Source organism: Buteo buteo, chromosome 18, assembly GCF_964188355.1.
Source record: "Buteo buteo chromosome 18, bButBut1.hap1.1, whole genome shotgun sequence".
NCBI classification, from domain to species: Eukaryota; Metazoa; Chordata; class Aves; order Accipitriformes; family Accipitridae; genus Buteo; species Buteo buteo.
This window is the reverse complement of record NC_134188.1, coordinates 5,036,445-5,052,770: the sequence shown is the minus strand read 5'-3', so window position 1 is coordinate 5,052,770 and position 16,326 is coordinate 5,036,445. Positions and strand designations below refer to the sequence as shown.

General features: G+C 43.6%; 1 protein-coding gene across 2 annotated transcripts in view; it reads right to left on the bottom strand.

The window, feature by feature from the left end:
• The window catches only part of FLT1 (fms related receptor tyrosine kinase 1), a 115,539-nt gene that overhangs the window by 31,551 nt on the left and 67,662 nt on the right, over positions 1 to 16,326 (bottom strand). For both annotated transcript variants that reach the window (XM_075050666.1, XM_075050667.1), the window contains 3 exons: positions 11,041 to 11,331; positions 5,829 to 5,975; positions 3,779 to 3,910 (listed from right to left, as the gene is read on the bottom strand). In XM_075050666.1, the coding sequence (XP_074906767.1) occupies positions 3,779 to 3,910; positions 5,829 to 5,975; positions 11,041 to 11,331 (570 nt within the window). The remainder of the gene's footprint in view (positions 1 to 3,778; positions 3,911 to 5,828; positions 5,976 to 11,040; positions 11,332 to 16,326) is intronic.

The window sequence follows — 16,326 nt, the reverse complement described above, 5'->3', positions numbered from 1 at the left end:
TATGGCAGGACTCAGAAAACACGTGAGGCACAGTATGGCCAGTCCTGGGGTAGAAGGCAGCAACTCCCTAACCTCTACTGTATGCTGCCCAGGAGCTAGCGAAGAGACGCGAAGATGCTCTCTTTGAAACGTCCGAGCAAATTTAGGCAACCAGAAAGCATTTCTCCAGGCTGGGGTTGGGCTGGGTTATCAAATGCCAGATTCCTAGTCTTGCTAACAGCTTTGCAGCCAGAGCTGGCTGCGTGCCTCTCAGCTGGGTAGGAAAAGGTTGGGTTTGAGGCAGAACAGGCAGGAACACTCAGAAGGTTTAGGATTAGCAGAGTTTGGAGAAGCTGTAAGCAGGACTAAATCCCTCTCTCTGACTGGTAGCCCAAGTTTTCTGGCTCCCCCTTACACCCCTCCCAGACCTTTACCCCCCAGCCACCTCATCAGACACGGACTTTCCCCTGCGTGCAGCTCTGCCCCATCCGCCTGCCTCGCTGCGGAGGTGGTGAAGAAGTGCCACCATCAGCAGCTTCTCTCTCCCAGCAGCGACAGGAGCCACCAGGACCGTGCAGGCGCATGGGGACGAGAGCCTGGAATAACGCACTGACCCCTCCAGGCACGAGCTCAAGTTTTGGGCTGGCATGGGCTCTGTCGTTAGAATTTCAGCTCTAAACATCGAGGCGCAGCTCTGTGTCAGGTGTCACTCCGGGAAAAAGCAACGCCTGGGGCACCAACACCGCTCTGCTGCACCCAAAGCATCCTTCAGGCCTACACCAATGTGATCTACCCTGCTTAATCCGTGTGGTCCCATGATCACAGCAGTGCAGCACTGGGATGGGTGCTCAGATGCTGAGGAATTTCCATCCTTGGAGGTTTTCACGACCTGGCCAGACAAAGCCATCACTGACTGAATGTAGTGTTGGTGATGATCCTGGTTTGAGCTGAGGTTGAAAGAGAGACCTCCAGGACTCCTTTCCAACCCCCTTTGGTGGTCTTCTGAGGTAACACAAGTCTAAGTGTCCCCTGATGTTCAACTTTTCTCTTACGGTCACCCACATAACCCAGGCTGAACCTCATTCTGTAGCTAAGGAAATTCCAGTTAAACTTCATGGAAACATTCCTGATGACTGCAGAGTCAGACTGACCCAAAAGGCACAACAACTTTTTGAGATACAAAGTCAGAAAGGTAGCTAGATAGAAAACCAGGCAGTTATTTAAAAAGCAAACACCATTTTCATAGTGTTGGAATAGTTCAGTGGATGCTTAATAAATGCAATGCTTTCCTTTTCATCAGCAGGGATCACGTTAAGTTATTGAGCATCGGCTCTAAGACAGAGCATGTTGCTGTATTCATTTGCTTGTTATACATCCGCATTTCAGTGAGCATGAGCTGTAAAAGATGTGCCTTCCTTGGTCAACCCAACCCCTTCAAATGGTGCAGCACCTCTGCAACTACCTCTATCGCTGGCTCCCGCTGAGGGGGAGCGCGAGGGTCCCCAGGAGGAGAAGCGGGGCAAGGCTTTCCTGGCAAGTCATCCACTCTGCGAGCAGGGGGACCCCCCGAAGGAGAGCTGCCCAAGACAGCCTGTGTTCCCCCTGTGCCCAGCAGCTTGTGTCCCCAGGCTTTTAGGGACACGCTCCTCTCCATCTGCTGGGTGCTCTAGCAGCCATTTGCTGTTCCCGTTCTGTCCTTGCAGATTCACTCCCTCTTCGGTTCCTCAGCCAAGAGCGAGTGGACAGTTTGCTCTGACATGTCCACAAACGCGGCCCCTCTCCTCCTCAGACAGCCCGGCAAGCGTGGCTTCCAAGCCAAACATGGGCTGCGATTATTTAAAGACGGCCCTTTGATTCCACCATCCATTCATCCATCTTGGGTACAAAAATAACACATTGTTTTATCTGTGAGTATAAGAATGTTTTTTCAGAGGAAATAAAGAGAGCAGACGGTTTCCTTCCTGACTCATTCACAAACTACTCTTCCAATCTGCTAAACGTGGCCATCGACACGAGGCTTTGCTCCGCTCCCTTTGATCTGCAGCCCCACGCTCCGAGAGCTGCCGGGACAGAGGGAAGGCTTCGGTGCTCACGGCGGCAGTGGCGGGGTCTGTATTTCTCAGAAAGAAAAGCAAGTGGCAAAGCCTAGAGAGAGCCCCACGTTTAAGCCCTGGTCTCATCCTTCCAGGCTCAGGGATGGAGTGAAAGGCTGCCGTTCCCCGGGAGAGGGACAGACACTCCAGATCAGCGTAGGAATGAGTGAAAAACCCTCCAGTGACATCCCTTCATGTGGTAGGAAGAGAAAGGGTGGAAAGACATTTTCCTCAATGATAGTAGATAAGACAAACTCTCTCTTTTGCTCATCCAGTCTTAAACCTATGATTTTAATATGGTAGTCTTTCATCTCCTGCTTATTTAAGAGCTCCCATAGGAGTCACACAAGAACATTGCCAGTGGTCCCTCAGGACATGTAACCAGAGAAGAAGCTTTCCTGGCTGCTCTTTTTTCTCTCCTCTTGACCACGCACTGGGAGATATGACTTCCTCGAAGCCATCTGACAGAATGCTTGTGGTTGTAATAAATAGCCAAGCTGCAATGATGTTAAAAATCAATACAATAATGAATTACATTGTTCAGGACTATCAATTAGTAGGATGAGTTTAGCTATTATAGCAGCTGTAAAAACCTTAGCATTATCCATAAGGAGATAGGTGGTTTTAACTCCTTGATTACACAAGTTAGGCCAGCCCACAGGTACATACACTTATCCCTGACCTTTTAAAGCAAAAAACATCATTGTATCACCAGTGATCACCATTAACTGAGACAGCTAACACACTCGTGGCAGAAAATCAATACTGATTTACTAGCTGTAATTATCTTCTGCTGTAGAGTAGTATCCAAATACTCAGTAGTATTCAGATACATTTAGCCTTTGTATGAGAACCTCCACAAAGACATAATCCCAGCCTGAGAGACCTAGTGGTAGTCAAATTGTCTTCTATAAAGAGAAACTAAATGCATTTGCAACTTTTACTTAACACATGAGACCAATAAGATAGGTTATGTCAAATTCAGTTCATACATGGCACTGACTTACATGGAGAATGTCAACCTACTTCTCTTATCTCATAGTATATGAACCAAAAGTGTATTCAATGAAACCGAAAAGTCACTGAATAAACTTTATTTTTATGCAATGTAAAATTACTTGATAGAAGTCACTGCCACAGGCCTGAGTCAAGCTTGGCAGAAAGCAGAACACTGGACATTTAAATGAATAGCAAAATAACTCAAGCAATGGTTACAGAAATAAGTAGATCATACCTACTTCTTACAAGTACCTTTGAAAAATGCATGTGTAGCTATCGCTAGGCTAAAATCTTCTAGTCCAATTTGGCAGTTCACTTTACATTGAAAATAAACAAATGAAAATATCCCAGGCCTCTAACTTCCATGGAAGTAACTTGAACTGGGAAAATGAGTGGGTAGGAGACTGCTCCTTATTCTGGTTTTTGTTTGTTTTGACGATACTAAATTTACATTTGTCTTCTACCCTGACCTGATCTTTGTTGGGTTGAAGCAATTCTTCTTTTTAGGTCACTGTAAACACGCTCCGAGTTAGCATTTCCTGCTAAGCTTCCTTTCCAACCTGGTATGCTTCCCTTGCTAGGACTTACTTCAAATTGCTGCCTTCAGAGATCACCACATGAGCCCCAAGTCATACCCCCGCCCTTCCAGCCTCAGTAGGAACATCACCCTGGCAAGCTCGCTCTTCCCATTTAATGTCGCACTTTACCTTGTACCGTGACATACGCCGCGCTCTCCACGGACCCTTTTAAGTTGGTAGCTATACACTGGTACAGTCCTTCATCCTCCTCTTTTACTCTTTCAATAAACAGCATTCGGCTTCCGGGCCCTAAAATTATTCCTGTGAAATGAAATATTTTGCAATGAGAGGGAGCCAGGATATAAACAAAAACAGGCCCTTGTGTAATAATATCTGCTTCAAGTTCTTCTCGAAAGAAATCTGAGCCACAGACTGCGCAGCACAATGTTATCTGCAGGAAAGCCAACTATGCTTGGATGTTTTGGGAATCTTTTGGAAATCAGTGTTTACAAAGCAATTGTGTGAATGAAAAATCTCAGCCTAAAGGAGTGATCTTAGGAGCACTTGGTATTGTGTATATTGATTAGCACTGTGCCTAGACTTTCATCCTGGTGAGTTCTTCAGCATGTCTCCAGCTTTTGGAAAATGGGTGGTCTGATTACCCCACTTGCAGGTGTACGTCTGCCCCAGAAGCCGCTCAAGCTTAGAGCACTTCCAAGACGCAGCTTTGTGCATCCACACTGGCCTTACGGGCAGCAGACTCGCTCCAAATCTCACTTGCATGGAACAACGGGCCCCTTCGCAGAAGGACCCCAGCTAGTGCAAAGAGAGGTCCCATGAGGTGGACCCTAAAACGTAGGAGTTGTTACCCAAAGTTTTCAACACCTTGTTTATTCCAGCTAGGTCAACCCAGCAGCCAGCCTGGGCAATGCTCCAGCAAGTGAGGAAGAGGCAAGGAGGAGATTTGGCCTCAGGACTGCCTCTAAGGCACTGTACAGCCAGGAAATGTGCAGTCAAGTACACACTTGTGTGTTTGGCTCCATCAAAATTACTGTCCCATCAAAATGTATTCCCACCAGCTATTTTAGGCACCTAACTAAAGTGCTCTGACCTACCCTCTAGAGAGATTTTCCTGGCTCCTAACTTTATGTGTTACATTACACCCAAGTTAGACACATAACATTCTTTTTAGAAGATAGTGTTAATAATGCACATTACAACAACATGGTCACTGTAAACCTTCATGGAATCTGGTTCTAGATTATGTTCAGTGCCTGGGCTGCAAGTCTGCAGGGGCTTATAACTCACTTGGAGAATTCCTCAGATTTTTCCCAGTTGCCTTTATTCATGCTATAGTAATTTTCAGTAACATAGGACAGAACCATAAACACAAACTTTCTAAAACATTGTTGTTGAAGACTACACTTAAGATTCAAGTTCCTACAGACCAAACCTCCTTGACCATTTTTGCTGACCCTGTAACACTAGCTCATTGTGTGCTTCTGATCCGAATGTGGATGAATTCCCATGAGAAAGGTTTTGCCTTTTCCCCCATCATTCATCTCCACCTGTAATCTCCAAGGAACACTTCCGTGACTGTGGTGCCAGCAGAGCTGGACATGTAGCCTTAGCTGATCTTTGAAACCACATGCCAGACACAGCTGTAAACATCTCCCAGAGTTTTCCTGCAGCATGACACCTGGGAAACTGTTCCTTTCTGCTGTGTCAGACCTGGATCCCTCTGCTGCCAGCAGACACATTTCGTTTTTGGACACGCCAGGTACGGATTTAGTCTGGTGGCCAGGTTGTGAATCAAGAACAGACTTTGCATGCCTGACCACAGACTCACCCTGGTACTCCTACGCACACCACGCAAGCTCGGTTTTCTCCTGCCTAGTTATACGCTGGCCAAGACACCTGATCCTTAGGCTCCCTCTATAGTAAATGGAGAGAAATATGCTTCTCTGGAGATGACTCTTCTAAGATGCAAATTGAGAGCTATATTTTTTCCACTGATTCCACCACAGAGACCCGTCGTGTCTACACCTCCAGCCTGGCTGAGGTTTTGGAGTGAGACAGAATAACCCCGAGCACCCACGCTGCTGCCCGCCGGTACTACCCGGGCAATACTCCTTCCTTACGTCTGGGTACCGATGCCAAGGACTCTGCAAATGGCTACCTAAGGCAGATGGGTAAAGAAAAAGGCTGTAAAAGGTAGGCGAGTACACAGAGCTCTCACCTGGTTCTTGCTGTATTTCCTCATGGTTTTTGAACCAGGATATCTGGGGCTCGGGGATGCCACGAACCTGGCACTCCAACATGGCAGAGTTACTGGTGTTCACTGTCTGATCCATAAGGTGCCGCAGCAAGGCTGGTGCCTCTTGAGCTACAAGACAAAACAACACCTCCGTTTTACATTCTTGTAACTGTGGGCGTTTAATTATTTTCCCTACCAGCATTTTACTGATGTTAGATATGGCTGCTCTACCGAGTTCATTGTTCACAGATTTTATTTACCATTCCAATTTGCTTAACAGTGTTTGGCGTGTAAAGAGGACTCCCGTTACTCAGCGATAGCAGGTTATGATGACCAGTGAAGACCCAATGATGACATTGTTTAAAAGTTTTCCTCAGTTCCATTACCAACCACATTTGCTTATCGAAAGCAATGAGGTTCTATGAAAGGTCAGAGTTTTGCATCAAGAGAAACAAACCGTGACACCAAAGTTTTTAACAATTAGCAGGACCCCCTTGTAGCAGAGTATCTCTGCATCGCTGATAGCACCATGCAGCTCTGTGCACCACGATACCTGTGAATGTGACTTTTATCATTTACTTACTTTAAAGGGTACAGTTACAAATCATATTCAGTAAACTCACATCATCTAACACCAGAAACCATAAGCACCAAAGCATTGTGTTACATGTCCCAAAGTCTTCATAAATTCTTCCGCTTTTGAGTTTCACATATTTGGCTGAACGCAACAAGGCCTGGCCAAACCACACCACAGCCCACCTGCCAAAACTGCGTCAGTGAGAAGCGCACCCACATCCTCTGGCATCCCACAGACGCTGAAAACCCTGACGGCAGGGGCCGAAGCTGGGTGTTAGCAGGCCACACAGCATAGCAATGCTGCTCCTGTTTTACTTTTATCTACTGACATTCATCCGAACGCAATGTAATAAAACACATTTCCGTGACAGTCAGTGACAATGAGTATTGGAAGTGCATCTTATCTGTTCTGCTTCTGCTCAAGGGCCTCCCAGAAGGGCATTTCAAAAACACTCTAAAAACATTGTGTTAAAGTCATCCCTGAAAGAAGCAAAACAACGAATCTTTCTCATCCTCGTTTCAACCCTTTGCCACTCCTTCCCCCATTTCATACAGAGCCGAAGGCTGTTTTGACAAAGATCAAGATATTTGCAACGTTTATGCACATTATATGCAACATCCTTCTGTCATATTTGCAACTCTGACATCATCCTTTTTGGTATTTTGGTCCCTTTAAAGCAGCGATGGAGAATCCAGGGAGCTCCTGAGCAATCTCACAGACGCAGATACTCTGCCGATTCCCTCAAATTCCCTGGTCTTGCAAGAACCGATTATTTGCAATCTTTCCCTTCAAGGACACTGCCAGGATCAGCAGTTACTAACATAGTAAGTCACACATTACAAAATATGAAACAAAACAAAACAAAGCAGTAACCAACTCTTTCAAATATTTTCTTTTAGATGGCAATAGATACTGATACACCAAGTTCAGGTATAATATCAGCTGAGCTTCTGACATTCTGTGTTTGGAAGATTATTCTCTATCCTTTCAGAAGAAACTATCAGACATTTCCATCTTCACAATCATTCTGTTACCAGCTGTAAATAAAAACTCTCCAGAAAAATTAAGCACCTATGTACCACCAGCTTATGCAGTGTGCATGAACCCCATGGCACTAAAAGCACTTTTAAAGCAGGCTATCTTTGCTATGCTCTTACCCCTTGAAATCAACTCCAGCATAGTCATGACCCTGCAATCACCAGTTTGGGCTTTCCTGAGCTGCAAGTCTGTAATTTCCACGAGCAATGCTATTTTTTGTTTACAGTGTAGTAGACAGTTTGGTCTCTCTTCCCAAACAGTAACACTCATGAGAGAGGCCGTAAAGTAAATTCTTCACCACATACCTACACAATGACATGATCAACAATATTTGCCTTGCAACCAAGAAGACTGCCCTCTTCTCATCGATACCTCGCCTCGATTTTTTCACAGTTCTCATTTTTCACAACACTGTCTACAAACAGGCACCCTCTGATGCATGTTCACATCCGCGCGCTGAGAAGAGCTCCACAGTTCACATTTATCAGCAGTCCCTGACGGACACCCCAGCCCAGACATCCAAAATGAAGGTGGACAAGATGACACAACAAAGGCAAATCACACGTTCTGCGAGTTATTTGTGATTAATTTTAATTTGTTTATAGCCATACACTAAAGTTGGGTTTTCATATTAAGAAAAACTTTTTTGCTTAAAACTTAAGTCACTGTTCACATACTTTCAATGATTTCCCTGCTGCAATCAGCTGATTTTTCAAGGACTTGGTCAACCTGAGTTTTCTCCCAGTCATTTTTGCAGTGAAGCCAAGAGGGGCAGTTTCCAACGCCCGGCTCCACGTGCCCCAAACCCGAGGGGCTGCCCTGGCCACCAGGGTGCACAGTGCAGGGCTCAGCACCCAGGGCAGCCCCCTGGGCTCGTCCCCAGTCCTCGTGCCTGCCCGTGAATGCTGCCTTGCCAGGCCAAAGTCTGCTCTCAGTTACACCGAGGAACTTCATTGTAGGCAGAGTTTGGCCCAGGGGAGCGACGGGGGGGTCACAGAGGGGAGAAGGGGATGCTGGTGTCAGAGCACTCAGCCAACCCAGGGTGGTGAGGAGGGAAAATTTGCATTTCCAAAAGCAAACAATGGCAAACAAGGGGTAAACATTACAATTTGTTCATTGGGGGGTTTACTTTTGCGTTCTGTCCATTTTGCCCTTTGTTATGATTATGTTGTCTGTTTGCTTATTTTTATTAATCAGTACAAAAATATAAATACAAGCTTTAGTTTTAACACTTTAAAAAAAAAAAAAAGAAATATAATTCACACCTTTCTCCCTAAATAATATATTACACAACAGAAGGCAGAGAAACTCCCCAAACCGATGAGATTCTCCAGTCATCTGAGGACATCAAAAGTGACATCAGCAGTTTTTATCTGGCCACCAAGAACTGCTTTCCTCAAACGTTTCCAGTGAGGTTTCTCTGTGCCTCCCAACACAGGCAGCCACATCGGGATGTTACGACAGCCTCGCACAGCGTGGCCCTCCGAGCGCTGGTTGAGACCAGGCTGGTAGGACGTCCGCCCACCAGTGATGCACGAATTCACAACAATTTCACAGAGGAACACTAATCACCACATCTCTTTTTTTTGACCCAAACTCATATTGCCTGGCAACTGGCTGCTACAAGTCATCACACTCTGGCTCCCAAGGCCATGGAAAATTCATAATGTCCTGTCATCACCACCCACCTTGCCATCAAATGTCTTTTCACAAAACAGCCTCATAAAAAAGGGGATTCGGTATTGTAATTCTTCTGAAGACTTGCAAATGCTAAAGAGCGCACTTGCCCCATTTTTAAGCAGTCACCAATGATTTCGCTTGCTTTTTAGGCATGGTTTAGAAAAAAAGAGAGCCAGATCCCTTTGCAAGAACACATTGTTTCTGGAAGCCATCACACTAATAATGAACAAAAGAGCTACTGTATACAAGCAGGCTATAGGTGACATTTCAAGATATAAATGATTATTCTTTTCTTTACTCTGACAACTTCCAGGTTATCAATTGTTTTCTAAGCATTTTAGGCTCCATGAAACTGGCATTATGGGGAAATGCTATTGTTTACCCTTTCACACTTGACAAAAGCAATTCCCACGTGAAAGACAAGTTTAGCCGTGGGACACAGGCTCGATACCTAAAGGAGGAAATAGTCTGGTGAGTTCCCAAGCGCAAGAAACTGTCATGTTGTCACCCTCTATTTTAAAAGCACAGCCACTTTGTTCCTTTGCTGTAGCTATTTTGGTCACTAAGGTCTGTTTTGTTATGGCGTATGTAAATGCTATATAAACGATCAATCATAAATGTAACCAAAAATAATAAAAGCTATGTATTGTAAAAAAATAAAGTTATCAATCAGATCTATTAAAAATAGTAACTTCTTCCTTATACAGAATTTATAATACACAGAAACATCTCATAGCAAAATCATGACGAAGGAAAAAAAAGGGGAAACGCTCACAAGGAAGTCTTAGGTTGCCCTTAATTCTCCTTCAGCAGTTTGGCTGGTTCTTAATCCCCATAATAAATCCAATTGTCATTTGCATACCAAAAGCAATGAATATTTTTAATGGCTTCAATTTTGAGTTTGTGTTTTAAAAAACATATTAAACAACTCACTGTGCTGGCTGCAACCTTGTCAGTCATGTTAGTGTAATATTTCTCATTTAATAAAATAATTACAACATTACAAATTCCTGAATCTTCAGGCCAGGAGCAATACTCACACTTTTATCAGTAGCTTTTTACATTAGTGCAGAACTGACTTTAAAAATTGACCAACACAGCAACCGGAAGTCTACCTGGATTTATTTGGAGAAACATGGTTCACGTCTGTCAGTTTTAAAATCATCATTATTATAAATGATATGATAGGTCTGTGCATTATATCAACATTTTTATTTCTTCCCTGCATACTTCTTTTAGAAGATACTTTTTAAGATTAATGTACTTTAGTGTAGAAAATAATTTCAAATAAATAAGCATTAGAACTTGCTCAGCAGGTAATATTTATAAGTCCATCAAGATCAGATTAAAATAAAAAATATGTAGTCCAGTCAATCTCAAACTGAATTGTGCTCATTCCGCACATTCAAGTTAACTTATTAAATGTCCATTGTTGACTGAAAACAGCAGTTTTTAAAGTTAATCAGTTTATTCAGCTTTGACACTTTTGATGAGGCCGATATCAAAGTGGAAGAAAAGATTGATCCAAAGTTTCCTTATCGCTCAGTAGGAGACAGCAAGAGAAAAAATAACAACATGCAAAATGTAGCACAGGGGATCTTCCAAACCCCAGCTTCCACGTGCCTTGTCAAAGCAGAAAACACCCGTCTGAACTCAACTGGAAGCTCATGCGTTACGATTTTGTTTGCTATTCCTCCTACGTCCAACCCATGGGGGAATGTGCACCACCTCAGGGCCTGAAAGGTAGCAACAGTAATAAAAAATCAAGATGATATGAGACACCTGTTACTGTTTAATGAGTCCTTTAATGTTGTACATTGCTTTGTGTTGTACAATCATTCCTTGTGCTTTTATATTTGAGGATCCGAGAGTAAACAGCCTTTTTGTTGCAGTGCTCACCTCTGATTGTAACGTCTTTCTTTTGAAGCACTTCTTTCCCCGTGTATATGTTCCTTGCTCGGCAGGCATAGGTGCCCGAGTGTGCCAGGGAAACGTTCTTGATGGTCAGAGTGAGGGTGACGGAGTACTCCTTGTTGAGAGACCTTTTTGCTTTCGTTTGATTGTTGACCGTCCTCGGTAAAATCCAAGCAATGTCTTTGTACAGGAATTTGTTGGCTGAACAGGACAATATCAAATTCTCTCCTTCAATGGGCATTTTTTCCAAACTAATATGGAATCCGCTCGGTACATCTGTCAAAAATCAAGAACACTTTTTAGTTTATATGAAATGAATGAGCCAAAATTAACACGGCGTATATTTTCCCCTTTATCAGGAAGCCTTTGAACTGATCAATGTCGTTGCCTTCCTGCTGAAGTCTCTAATCTTTCCTTTCATATGCTAGGCTCCAGCTATTCTTATAATTTGTCTTGGAGCTGTGAGACACTTGGGCTCAGACATCAGTTGGTGTAAACTGAAGTCGCTCTTGGAAGTAATGAGTTTGTATAAATGTTATGCCAAGTTAAGACAGACTGGGGCAAGGTACCAGAAGCAGAATTATTTAAAGACAGCGCAGTGGGACTATGAGAAAGGAGGAAAATTCTGATCTCAGCTCCAGCTAGTGAACTGCATGAGAGAAAATGAATCTCAAGAGCCCAGTAGAAAAATACTGCAGCTCATCACGCTTGGTTATATTGTTTTCTTGTTATTCATAAGTATTCAGACAAATTATGTCTATTTCTTAAAAATGCTTCAAATCCTGAGAAATTACTGAATCTGTGATTACACGCCTGAGATTTCCCTTGGAACAGAGGTATTTACCCTCCATGCATTTGAAGTGTGTCAGCCACCCAAGAGGAAAGCAGAAACGGTACCCTCTAGCCTGGGTGGTCGGCTGTGTGTGGGCAAGCGCTAAGATGAAGATCACTCTACTCAGACTGCTTGGCATTAAACACAGGTGAACAACATTTCCACCTGAGAGAAATCAAGGATCGTTGCAGTAACCATCTACTAAGTTAAGTTTTCACAAGGATTTTTCAGAGCAGAGAGTTCAGGCACGTAAAAAGTGATACTTGAAAAAAGTCATACTTGACAAAAGTCGTGTTTGCAGTTCATTGTAAGGTTACCGCAGCTTCCTCCACCTGGGGAACGGCGCAGACCCGTGGCCGCCTCCACCTGGGGCTCATCCCTCCAGCGAGGGAGAGTTACGCCACTGACCTCAGTGAAAGTAGGAGCAAGTTCCTGAGAGAAAGCACTTCCAAGTTTTACTCCTAGAGTGCAACCTCTCTTGGTTTATTTGTAGCCTATATTCTGATAAAGTCATTTCCTTCTTCTCGGTCAAGTGACATTGACTTTGGCCATTTTCAATTGTTCTTTCACTGCTAATTGCTACAGCACTTGGCTGTGAACTTATCTCAAAATTGTAAGAATGGTTTTGTCTTTCATACAGGAGAATTATGCCTTCTTTTCTTGTCTCTTAGAGCATGAACAGCTCAATGCCAACTTTCATCCCATTCCAGGCTTACCAATGTCGCTTTGGGTTCAATGTCACATCAGCAGGGACACATAAAGAGTAGATCTCCAGTGCATAATATCCCACATCTTCTTTCAGTAACCTCTTTCATTGGTTGACCAATCCACCAGAAAGCTTCTCCCTAAATGCCCACAATGCAAACTGAGCTGCCTTGCCTTCCCAGGGGGACCATGAACATGACCTGCCCACTGCTGCCTTTCAAACAAAGTTCTGCCTGTTGAAGGTCTGGCATCAATTTCTCCCCTTAATATCCTCTTTTCCACACTTAGCCCTGAGTGTTAAACAGAGGGTAAATGAGCTCCTGCAAGTCCTGGATTGAAATTTCCATTGACTGTAGATGCCTTCCAGGGAGAGGCCTGATATCTGTTGGTTGAACTCATCATGCCCTTGCAGTGGGAGCAATGTGTGTGCCTGTTATCAACTGTAGTTCACATGTGTAGTCCAAAGATCAATCTAATGGAGGCAGTGACACTAACATACTGGATTGGATATTAAAGCCTGTGTTGACTTGTTCCTCTTACATTTCATTGGGACCCCCTTTTTTCCTCTGTCCAGCAAAAAAAAACTATAAGAAAAATCTTTAAATTTAGTGAACTCATCTATGAGTGACTATCATCAGCATCCTTTTGGTATGTAAGAGTGCATGATGCCAGATTCTGATCTCAGTTAAGAACATGTTGACTGGAAGTGCTACTAAAATGAAACCTTTCCTTGCATGGGGTACAGCGTATTAGCCTAAGCCATCAAAATGTTGACATCTACTTGAATATAGCTGTTTTGTGTATGGGCAAAAGTTTACAGCCCACAGAGTGACACAGGCACCTCCAGAGGGCAATGCAACCCATCGCCTCACAATGAGTCAAATTCCAGAGATCCTGATCCATCACGCTTAGTTATGAAGAAATTCTACATGACCAGCTTAGGCTTAGATACCTAACTTTAAGGCTTAAGTTAGATGAAGTGAATCCTATGCTTGATCCTGTTAAAAAGAGTTGAATTCAGACACACTTAAAACCAATCAAGGCTCCAAAGTTTTAATCGTGGGTAAGTATTTGGGTGAAAGAAATTGCTGCGTCTTACAGTAAATCTCAAACTGTTCTGATATGTGTTGGGAAAGCCAGGGTACAGGTCTGAAATACTGCTAATTTTTGGCTTTTGCAGATGCCAGTACTCAGTAAAAACTAGGAAGAGCCAAGCAAAACTCTTAAGATGAAACTGAAGATCCTCTGGGACTGAGGCAAATGAACTATTTTTAACGTAAAAGGATAGCATGCCAACAGAATAATATAGTTGCAACTACTTCCATGTTGTCAGGTCTAGAGCTCTTCCTAGATGTGGCTTCTCTGAAGAAAGACTATTTTCTGAATAAATCCAGGGACAAAAGCAAAATGCACAGGATTCCAAGAGAATCATTTGTTTAAAGGCTACAAGCCCCCTAATATATGACACCTCTCACCAATTGTTACAGGCTCAGGCTAGCTAAATAATGTAGCTGGGAATAATGTAAAAGGGTTTTATTTACTTTAGTGATTTGAAGCTTCCTGTGGAAATAGCTCCCAGGTTTCCTGATGGAAGATTTTGTTTATCTTTGCCAAGCACCATCAGGAATCTCAAAATAAAATGCGCTTAGTGACATTGGGAAACCAGGGAGATAAGGCAGAGCTGTTCCTGTTTCACCCTCTGTAATTGCAAACACACCCATAGGCCTGCTGTGTGCCAGCAAAACAGCCCAAAATGTAGGGAAAGGGGCAGGCTGGAGGGAAGGGGGCTATCACAGTTAAATTTGGCATAAAGGTGTTGTTACAGAGACTGTTTCTGTATCAGCAAGCAGGAGGGCTTTCAGAAATCACCTTTCTACATTGCTTTTATATAAGGCTCACAGCTACTTTTGTGCCTGAACAGAGATTTGCTTTTAGAAATAAGTCAGTATGACAATATCCCCAAAAAGCCCTTCATCTGACAGAGGCCATAGGAAAGAAAACCTACTCCGGAGCCCATGGACTTCATACCCTACACCCTCAGGCACAGAGTGTATAGAATTATACCACTCTCAAACCTCCCAGAAACACATACGCAAGTTGCACTTCAAGCCCAGAAATAATGAGAATTACAATAACTTAAGAAAGTACTTGTTCTTACTGGGTCCTCTCTACTATACCTTCTTGCACTTATTTCCCTCACATCCACCTTTCCCTGAAGGGGTGGAACATGCCATCGCCAAACCAGGGCTGCTGGGACAAGCTCTGCCTTCCCACCACCTTCCCAATGGTTTCTGCCTCTAGAAAAGAGACTCCTCACACCACCAGAGCCACTTCACTGGAGCACGTGCGTTTTCTTCCTGTTTGTCTCCATCTGCTCTTTGGAGCAGCCTCTCTTCCCACAAGGGATCACTGTCTCCTGCTTAGACACTTCTCTTAGACACTTACTTTTGTGTGGTTCAGGCTGGCTTCCTACGGCGCCAGCAGACCCAACAACATAAGATAAACTAGCCCCAAGCTGTCACACAAGACCTGAAGTATTGGGTTTGGACTCATCAGAAGGAAATACTTTGCAGTGTCCTGTTCACATCCATCAGAACTTAGGGATCTCATTTTTTTATTCCCTCAATGTGTTTTTCAGCAAATGCTGGACACATTTGTTTCATTGACATGAAACACAGGCTGCTACCCAGCCACAGCAGTTTGGGCTCAGCCTGGTGGAGGAGAATTATGATTACACCACGTGAGCCCAAGTGATGCCCTGTGTGCACAAAACAGAAGAATGAGCCTAACTTGATTTTTGTAAGGACAAAACAGCTGTATTGTTTCAACTGCCCTCAATCAGTGCAACTGAGCATCAGCAGATGATCAGGACTTTCCATGTCACACAACTGAAGTGTCCAGCTCCAGGAACTCAAAGGACAAATGCATTTCATGTTCACCACCCTATACAGAAAGTTTGCCACCGGTCAAGATATTAACAATTTCCAAGCCATAATAAAGCTGCCGCTCCTCTTTCTGAGCACCAGCCAATACAAGAGTCTTCAAAGGAAAGTCATAATATTCTGTATGTTCTCATGCAAGCTTTGGTATCAAGGAGAGGGATTTCCTTCTATCCCTGGTCAAGACCTAAGAATGTGAGATTTGAGTAGGGAAACTAACCCCTTCACGTCACTGCACTAAAATATCTGAAACCACCAGCAAAACTTTGAAAGAGAGATTTGGATACAGTGAATGGGGCCCATCAAAACACAGCTTCACTTGTTTTCAGGATCTTCCATGTGGCGTTTTGAAGACTGAGGACTAAGAGCTAGAGAAGGCCAAATTCAGCATCTTGCACATTAGAAGAGGAATAGCCTCAGCGAGTGACTATCAGTGACTGCTCAAAGTTACATGTGAAGTCCCCACATAAAGATGAGAATACAGTGCCATTGGCATATTAATTTATGGAGAACTATGCATTGTTGTTTAGCTTTCTGTCCAAACAGACACAACATAAGGATAGGACGAAAGGAAATCTGTGATTTGAGAGCGGGGACAGCAGTCATCTTCAAGGTGGCAAATGTTCTTGTCACATCCATTAATAGAACATGGAGATATTCTTCTTGTTTCTGTATTTTAACAAACAACCTGCTTATGTGTCACTTATCTGTGTATACGTCTTATGCTTGTTACCAAATTTCTATATTTACAGATAATTGGCACTTTCTAAATGTGGAAGTGTATTATGATATGAA